This window comes from Leptidea sinapis, chromosome 40 (assembly GCF_905404315.1).
Source record: "Leptidea sinapis chromosome 40, ilLepSina1.1, whole genome shotgun sequence".
Lineage (NCBI taxonomy): Eukaryota > Metazoa > Arthropoda > Insecta > Lepidoptera > Pieridae > Leptidea > Leptidea sinapis.
Genome location: NC_066304.1, coordinates 6,354,917 through 6,364,569, shown reverse-complemented (window position 1 = coordinate 6,364,569; position 9,653 = coordinate 6,354,917). Strand labels below are relative to the sequence as shown.

The 9,653-nt window shown below is 34.3% G+C and overlaps 1 protein-coding gene across 1 annotated transcript; it reads right to left on the bottom strand.

The window, feature by feature from the left end:
* Nucleotides 1–1,799: 1,799 nt before the first annotated feature.
* LOC126976379 (ribonucleoside-diphosphate reductase subunit M2) lies at nt 1,800–8,365 on the bottom strand. The gene is made up of 6 exons (XM_050824679.1): nt 8,156–8,365; nt 7,862–8,086; nt 7,548–7,783; nt 6,449–6,677; nt 2,960–3,178; nt 1,800–2,714 (listed from the first exon to the last, which is right to left on the bottom strand). The coding sequence occupies exons 1-6, from the start codon at nt 8,213–8,215 to the stop codon at nt 2,562–2,564; spliced, it is 1,122 nt and encodes a 373-aa protein (XP_050680636.1). The 5' UTR covers nt 8,216–8,365; the 3' UTR covers nt 1,800–2,561.
* Nucleotides 8,366–9,653: the final 1,288 nt, after the last annotated feature.

Below are 9,653 nucleotides of genomic sequence, written 5' to 3'. Positions count from 1 at the left end.
AAGCGTACGAAAATGCCATAGAAGAAACCCGTAAGGAAGAATGGGCCCACTGCTTTTCCCAGTGGTTCCATCGAATGCGACGATGTGTAGAGAAGGACGGAGATTACTTGGAAAAACAATGAGTATTGGCAACTTTCTACATTAAGCCGTTTTACATTTTCTAAACATTTTCAGTGTGACCTAGGTACAAGCTTTAAGGCGAAGAGTAAGCAGAAAACACGCAAACATGATGTTTTTAGACAAGTTTTGTCGTGAAAGTATAGCATTTCGAGCTATGAACACTACTTAATCCTGTTACACATATCCTTAAGTCTTATTTGTAGGTTGCTAATGTTTGCTGTTGGTTATAGTTAACACTGTCGAGCCTTTTTGAACTACCACTTTTCTTTGAAGTTAAACAAGTTCTTTGGCATGGCGTGACGCATTTTTTTTGGTACTTCTCTCAGAAAAGTTATTCTTATAGCTTGTACTTTTTTGTGTAGGTTCATTTATACAGATTAGTAGTGAATAACGAGGATTGTAAGCATATAAACTGTTTTCCACGCAAGTTTTTTGAAAATATTGGCTTTGTTATATGGATGGCCGGCCGGCAGACGTGAACTCATATCGCTCAAGGTCGCTGGCATTTAGTGTCGCCTTAATATGAAATGTTAAAATTCAAACCGGAATTTTTTAGTTAGCTAAAAAAACCCTGACCAAATTGTTTCCTCATAACTACCGGAACTTCTGGAAGTTGGTAGATATTGGTTGGTATGGCAAAACATGATAAAATCTTAGATAAAAAAAAACAAACGTAAATATCACACCAAAGTACGTAATTAGGGATAGTAAATAAATAGGTAATTATTTCTTCTGTCACGGTGCTAGTTCTAAGCTACTTTTATCAGTCAGATTGATCCTCAACCAAGTAAACAACTAACGTGATATTGGTGCCACTAGATTTATCGGATGCCCCAGCCCTGAATAGGAAGTGTGCGCAAACTAATTTGTAATGTAGCCCACCGCAGTTACGAACTGTGTAGGTACCTACTATTTAAAAAATAAATTATATTTGCAGACGAAAACGTATCCCAGTGAAATTACCGTTATTACTTTTTATTCTGTATTAAGCCATAAAATAAAAGTTTAATTATTAAAGGCCGTTAAATCAGATAATATCTGAATTATTTTCAGTGTCTGTTTCTAGTTCAGTAGAGTCGCTATCAGTTTTGACCAATACAAATCATAAGCTCCCATATATTTCTCCCAACCTGTCCTCTAACTACCCAATACTTTTGACATAACCGAGCCACGTGGTTCACTTCCTTTTTCCAGTTGCTTGGCGAGATACTTTTTATCTTATTTTGGGATAAGTTAAATATATCACTTTCCGGCTGTTACAATTTTCTCTGCACCGGGCAGTTCCCTTAAATTCCTAAACGTAGGTACCCACCCGACAGAGGGTTTAAGTCACAGTGATACGGTGGCAAGCACGAACATTGCTTTTCAATTATTTGTCAACCAATGTTTTTAGGTGACAGACATCTGGTATTTTTTTTTCAAATGATTTTGGTCATGTAACAAAAGTATTTCGAAAATAGGTAGTTTTTCTTTCTGCTTGCTATGATATGGAGGAGCATTATCGATAACTACTATGCAATGCAGGTTCGGAATGACTTTTCATTAAAACATACCTTAAATTTAAATATTTCTTCAACAAGATGCTATGTGCGTGCATAATCTTTACTCACACAGACAGTCATACCAGTCTCTAAGCCTTCAAATGTGGGTACTTTTGTAAAAATTTACAACGAAACAAGTTATGTATTAATTGCATTCTTTATTTAATGTGTCATATAAAAGTATCAGACATTATTTACATATAAATATCACAAGTCTAAAAATATCTTATATAAAGCATCTACTTAACTAGGTATTGATACATTGTTGAATCAATTTATATTATGCTACACATAGTAAATAATTATATAACAACATAATTATTAATAGACACTATCGTGTTATTGTATTAACATAATACTGTTATTTTTATTTAAATTTTTGTATTTAAAATTACAAAATGAACTGGAATATAAAAACATTCACCACGTGATTAATTACTCATGAATGAATATTCAATATATTCATGGAATCTTTTCACTTCAAAATTTCCACAACACCAGCTCTACTGGTGATAATTACATATTTAATTGATTGTGATAGTGCAAACATACAATACATGTTCTTCTTTCTTGCACACACACAATGCTTGCAATGTTTGGAATGGTGCATTGAATATTGTATCAAAATAAATAGTTACTGTGGCAGAACTTTCGTCACATGTCATCATCTTAAACATCTCAAAGTGCAACACTCTTTACAACATACATTTTAAGTGATCAAAATTGAGTCAAAATCCTTTGATCTTTCAAGTATAATTTACTCTTTCTTTTTTTTAGTACATGTAAACCTTAAACATCAAAATGTTATTTTAAGTCACAAACAGAAAAAACAATAACATACATGCTCAACCTTTCATCAACTATATTTGGTCAACTTCTCCAAAAACCAATCTTTCCATTTTAAAATTCTGCATCCAAAGTGAACACATTGTCCATGGGTTTCGCCATCACACCCCACTTCTGGTATTCACCAACTTTCTTCTCAAAGAAATTGGTCTTTCCTTCTAATGAGATGAGATTCATGAAGTCGAATGGGTTTTTTGTGTTGTAATGCTGTAACAAGAGTATAATAGGTAAATATCCTAATGGTTCACATGCGAAATTATTGTAATAAACTGTAAAATGGATTAAATATAATTTGTTTAAAATATGTAATAATTTATAAAAGCTCTGGGTTATGTGAGATCGAATCAGAAATGAGGAGATCCATAGGAGAACCAAAGTCACTGACATAGCCCCAATGATTGCAAACCTGATGTTGGAAGTAGGCAGAGCAATATAATTGATTAAATAAAAACCTTTTCTCCAATCAGTTCAAGCAGTAGTCTATCAGCCACAAACTCAATGTAGTCAGACATGAGTTCACAGTTCATGCCGAGAAGACGCACAGGCAGAGCGTCAGTAAGGAACTCCTTCTCAATGACGACGGCGTCGAGCACTATCTGGAGCACGCGCGCTCGGCTTGGTTTCTGCACCAGGTGCCTGAACATCAGACACGCAAAGTCCGTGTGTAGACCCTGCAACCAATGAAGTAGCTACATTCAAATAGCAGATACAAAATAGGTGTTTTTTTTTATTTTATGAAAATAAGGGACAAGACGAGCAGGACGTTCAGCTGATGGTAATTGATACGCCCTGCCCATTACAATGCAGTGCCGCTCAGGATTCTTGAAACCCCCAAAAATTCTGAGCGGCACTACAACTGCGCTCGTCACCTTGAGACAAGATGTTAAGTCTCATTTGCCCAGTAATTTCACTAGCTACGGCGCCCTTCAGACCGAAACACAGTAATGCTTACACATTACTGCTTCACGGCAGAAATAGGCGCCGTTGTGGTACCCATAATCTAGCCGGCATCCTGTGCAAAGGAGCATCCCACTGGTGATTTAACATTATAAATTATTATCACCTATTATTGTTTTGTGCTATGCTTGTTTGAGACTGCAACATATAAATGAAATAATTTTATATTATTGTAAATTATTACCTATAATTAAAAAAAAATATATTATATTATTTTCTTTTGATAAATAGAAATCCTCACAAAATGGATGGGTCATCTACGTCTTATAGTCATTTTCAATTTTAGAAGGTTTGGTGGAAATAGTAGGATACACTATCATTAATTAATATTGCTCATTTTAGGCACGATTTTGAAGAAGTTTATTATTTCGCTAGATAGCCCAAATAATTTTTGGTAATTATAAACTAGTGGTTAGTTTGGTAGCGTCACCAGTAATGAAAATTCCACGAACTTGGCACAATACGACTCTTGTCTCAACTCGAATCCTCTGCGGCCACTGATTATTCACTGTGGAAATTCACAAAATCATAAGACGGACCACAGCGGGAAAAACCTCCACTGAGAAATAACAATGGCAGGGCAAGCACATTACAGGAAAAGTCTAACTTATACCCTGCATCTCATACCCTAGAAGGTTAATGAAATTTATTCTGCCTGAATTAAACCAGTGACACAGAATCTGTGATAGAGGTCGAATGTATAACACATGCAATTTTCACTTTACCGGTCAGAATAAAAGAAGTTCGGAGGGCTATTATTAGTTGCGTAGAGATAAAAAAAACGTCAGGTTATGACCTCGTTACAAAGGAGCAGAGAGAACTCCGAAGAAAGGCAGTAGTTTTCCTTACCATTTTGTATAATGGAATAGTAAGGGTCAAATACTTTCTGGACCTTTGGTGGGTGTCACATAAATTCTTATAATTGACAAGGCAGGTAAACCTTTCAGCATTTTACCCATCTTGTCAAAAGCGTGTGAAAAATTGATACTTCATCAAATTCTGAACCTCTAGAAAACAATAATACCATACTAAACCATCAATTTGGCTTTAGACAGAAACATTACATTATTGAACAAGTACATAGGGTAGCTTAGAAGTTAAGAAAATTATTAAAATTAGGAATGAGAATCCTGATCATCTGCATTCTTGGACATCCAGGAGGCATTTGATAAGACAAAGCTTCTACATTCTTCTGAAAACATATCGCACAGACAGAACTTCCCGATATTAAAAGAGTCGTGAATCAAACTCTCAATTCTATAACATCAGAGCAGGTGTGTAGCAAGGCTCAGTGGTGGGACCGATTTTGTATATCTTATACACCTCCGATCTACTACAAATGAACAGAGTCATGATTGCTACTTATGCAGATGACACAGCCATATTGGCGAGTAATAAACAACATAGCTGGCCACAGAGCAACTCCAAAATTTTTGTACTTTTTAATTTAAACCAGTATAACAAAGTCAGTGCATGTAACTTTTACACTTCAAAGAACTGTCCTCCTGTACACCTTGAACATTCTACATTGCCTCCCAAAGATAGTTTTAGATATTATCTGAGCATAGGCCTGGATCACCATCTGATTTGTTAGCAGCACTTCAAAGGCCAGAGAGATGAACTCAATATACCACACAGAAAACTTTACTGGATGCTGGGTCCAAATAGCAAGCTATCTATAGATAACACAAGCCATACTAAAACCAACTTTGACATATGGCATTCAAGTTTAGGGCAGTTCATATTACATATACAAATATCGCAATATTGCAAAAGGCAATATAAACATCAATAAACACACACATAAATAATAAATGCACACCTAAATAATGTAACTGTTAAAGAGGTAATTTTCCAGTCTTCTCAAAAGAATATCAAAAGGCTGAAAAAAAGGCAGAAAAATCATCCTAATTGCACTTGTAGTCTAACCATGTGAAGCTACCAAAAATGTCTGAAGAGAAAAAGGTGTCATTTGATATGTAAACACAAAGAGTAGCTGTCCTTGCTGTAGGATGCACTTCACCTGATGAAACCTCACAGAATATCAGCTTTTAGTAGTAGAGTAGCACATAAAGTTACACACATACATATCTCAACTAGTAATTAGTATCTGCATTCTAACAGACATTGTTAATAGTAAAACATATTGCATATTTTAGTTGGAGCAGTCATTTCCATATTTATGATTAAAATCAAAAAAAAATGAATAATATGTAATTAAATAACTAATTATAATAATTTAAATATACTTTACTACATTATAATTATTACATTAAAAATTAAAATCCAGTAATTGCCGACTGATATAACATCTAGATGAACAGATAAGAGCATAATATGGAAATTATAGCAGATGCTACAAACAGTTTACTTACTTACCTATTTCCGGTCAAAAGGCTTAAGGGGTGTCCATTAATTATGTTAGATGTTCTAGGTTGGGAGGAGATTAAGCAAATTATTTCCAAATCTCACTTGGAGGGGAGGCGGGTCGTGGCAAATATAACGTTAATTTTATTTTTCTAGCGGAAAATGGTGTAAAATTGTGTGAAAAGTTTTTTCTAGAATAAAAAATGGCCAAATCTGACACAATAATGTTTGTCGTATTTGTCCTAACCCTACAGGGAAGCAAAGAAGCACTTGATTGTTGAAACACTTAAATTATGGTAATATTTACAAATACTAGCCTTGCTAGCCTTCAATAAAAGTAATAGAACAATAATCCAACATGTTTACAGCCATAACATAAATTTTGTGGGATCAGGGGCAGATGAGGAAAGTCTCGATATTTCACTCCAACGGGTCGAAAACTTAAAAAATGACTCACATAATTAATGCACATCCCCTTAATTGAGAAAGACAAGGGGGCTGTCCATATTAAAATCCAACATTACCTTGTCAATTTGATGTAAAACTTATCAGTTATTTTTTAAAAGTAATCTGCTATAGTAAAAAAATACATTATAATATTTAACAGGTTAATTTACCTCATCCCTAGATATCAGCTCATTGCTGAATGTGAGCCCAGGCATGAGGCCCCGCTTCTTTAGCCAAAATATTGAAGCAAAACTTCCAGAGAAAAATATTCCTTCCACAGCAGCAAAGGCCACAATCCTCTCGCCAAAAGTAGCAGTTTTACTAGCAATCCACTGTAGTGCCCAATCAGCTTTCTTCTTCACACATGGCAGAGTCTCAATAGCATTGAAGAGAAAATCTCTGGAAAACATATATATTTATATGAAAATTAAATCAAGTCCAGCAAAGTATATAAATAACTTTCACACTTATAAGAAGAGACTACCCACCACACTTGACAGCATTGTATTGACATAAAATATCAACAATTAAAATACCTAGGAATGCATTTGGATAGGAGAATCACTTGGCGAGATCATATCCAAGCCACAAAGGTACAAGAAAATAAAAAGTCTATAGGCTTAATATGGAAAATAAACTTCTTATTTACAAATGTATCATAAAACCGGTATGGACATATGGCATACAACTGTGGGATTCAGTGAGAGTCACTCAAATATTGAAATTCTACATCCAGAATAATGTACTAAAAAACTTGAGAAATGTGCTTTGGTTCATAAGGAATACGGAAATGCATTATTACCTGGCAATCCCAACAAAAAAGAAATATGGCATGCAACTGTGAAGATCAGTAAGAGTCACTCAAATATTGAAATTATCCAGTGCTACCAGAACAAAGTACTAATCTTGAGAAATGTGCAATTTGGTTCTTAAGGAAAATGGAAATGCATGATTCCTTGGAAACCCAACAAAGAAGAAATAGAAAGGTCTTATGTGGCCTATAAACAAAAACTTCCAGGACATAAAAATTATACAGCTATAAAACCTATGAAAATATATAATGGCATGTTTCAAATGAAAAGAACAAAACCAGCCTCAATCTAAACACACTATAAAAAGTTGAATCATCAAACATCACTGGATGTGCACTCCCAAAATATATTATATTAAAAAATGTAATGTAAAAATTGTTTAAGTTCAGCACTACAATTTAATGCTCACAGTAGTTTTGAGTTAGCATTTACAGAGTGTTGTATATAAAAGATATACCTTTCATTAGGGTCCCGGATATATGTGTCAATGAGGAGTGAATACATTTCAGAATGAACATTTTCCATAGCTATTTGGAACCCATAGAAGAACCTTGCTTCAGTCACTTGGACTTCCTGTGAGAACCTCTCCACCAAGTTCTCATTCACAATGCCATCTGAAGCAGCAAAGAATGCCAGCACATGCTTGATAAAGTGCCTTTCACAATCCTTAAGATTGTCCCAGTCAGACAGATCCTAAAATAAATAAAGACTTTATTATTTATATCATCAAAGGCATTGTAATGTAACATGATAAAATAGGCGTATACAAACCTTGGATAGGTCAACTTCTTCTACAGTCCAAAATGAAGCTTCTGCCTTCTTGTACATTTGCCAAATATCCGGGTACTTGATAGGAAACACAACAAATCGTCTAGGATTGTCGCGCAGTAAGGGTTCTAGTTGAGGATCGAACTCTACTTTGTCTTCATTTACAACTTCCATTTTGTCGTCAGTAACGTTTGCGTTTCGAGGAGTTAATGCCTTTTTTACTGGGGACTAAATAAGAAGCTTAGTTGTGATATCAGTATCTTTAGATATATTATATTGTGACTCAAAATTGCTTACCTTTAGTAGAACATTGTTGCTACTGTTGTGTAAATTTTCCTTGTCATTGACGTGAAACATATTTATAAAATAATTTCGGTTGTTATTAATAATAAATACTTATGAAATGCTATTCACAAATAAATTTTAATCGTATAGTTAGTCCCAACACCCAAACTTGTGAAGTGATTGAAGAACTGTTGTGAAACCACTAGAAATGTAAAAACTAAAATGTGAACGCAGGAAAGCCGTACAAATTTTGGCGGGAAATGCGTTCCGAAGTTGGAACTTGATATAAAAACGCCACAGGTAAAATAAAATTTATTTAACTATTTCAGTTAATTTTATATAATAATATTCATGAAGGAATAAACTTATGCAATGTAAAATAACTTTTTTCATGAATTTTTTGCAGCTTAACACTGTAATATTGTCATATTTAAAAATGAAATAGGACAATCGAAGAAATTTAAAATAATGTCTAACTGTCAAGTGTTGCAATTCGGAACGCGCGTCCCAGTTTTTCGACGTTTCTGATATGTCATTTTATTTAGGTCAATATCCTTTTTGGCGGCAAATTGTAGAGTTAATTTTATAGCGATATATACAGGGATAGTTTTTTATTTCTCAATAAAATATTAATTTAAAAGTTTATTTAACTATTATGCACATAATGTCATATCCAAAAAAATGTATTCAATGGATTTTAAGTTAGTTGAGTGTTCCCTCGCAAAGTATTTAAGTAAAGCTCAGTGGTCATTGGTTGACAATACGACCAATAAAAGACAACTTTTTATTTTTAAATTTCAAGACAATGAAAATACCTTAAGGCATAGTCTGTCAAAAATATTAATGCATCTACAATAGAACTTGTTAGTTATTATCAAAGTTCGGTGTAAAACTGATATTGACAAAGATATGCTATAGGCCTGAAGCACGTTCTTACGAGAAATTTGAATTACAAATATCTGTGGATAATTGAATCTAAAGACGACGCGCTCCAGGGCTTATGCACACTACTGGTAGTTCGAAGCAGATTTCAAGTCTTGTGAAACGACACACGAAAGAAACGACATGCGGCTGCGGTGAATTGACTTGGGAGTAGTAAATGGTGCTTGCCACTTTAATATCGACAAATAAAAAGAAATAAAAAAAGTTAGTCTTAACAAACGCTTCTAGTCGCAACTGTTCAAGTACGCCTAGAAGGATACAAAAACCCAAAGTAGCGTCGAACATGCAAAGTATAAACATCAAAGATGGTTTCATCATGATGGTGATTTTACCACACCTAAGACGGCTCAAATCGAATCATCGATATAGATATAAATCAAAGTATGATGATAACTGATAGTATAGATACCTGACAGCCCGATAATGTGTGGATAATTTTGATTAGGCAATGTGTTCGTTAGCTAGTGGTTCAGACTCCGTTATAGTTGTTCCCGCGTCTTTCACACTCTGTCCGTCTATAATCTATATGCTGGTATATTTTAAATCTATGGTCCACAGATAATTTGAA

Coding starts and splice junctions, on each gene's coding strand:
- LOC126976379 (XM_050824679.1), bottom strand. CDS start 8,215: ATGTTTCACGTCAATGACAAGGAAAATTTACACAACAGTAGCAACAAT. Junction 7,784..7,861: donor AAGAAGTTGACCTATCCAAG/GTTTGTATACGC, acceptor TATTTATTTTAG/GATCTGTCTGACTGGGACAA. Junction 6,678..7,547: donor ATCCGGGACCCTAATGAAAG/GTATATCTTTTA, acceptor TATGTTTTCCAG/AGATTTTCTCTTCAATGCTA.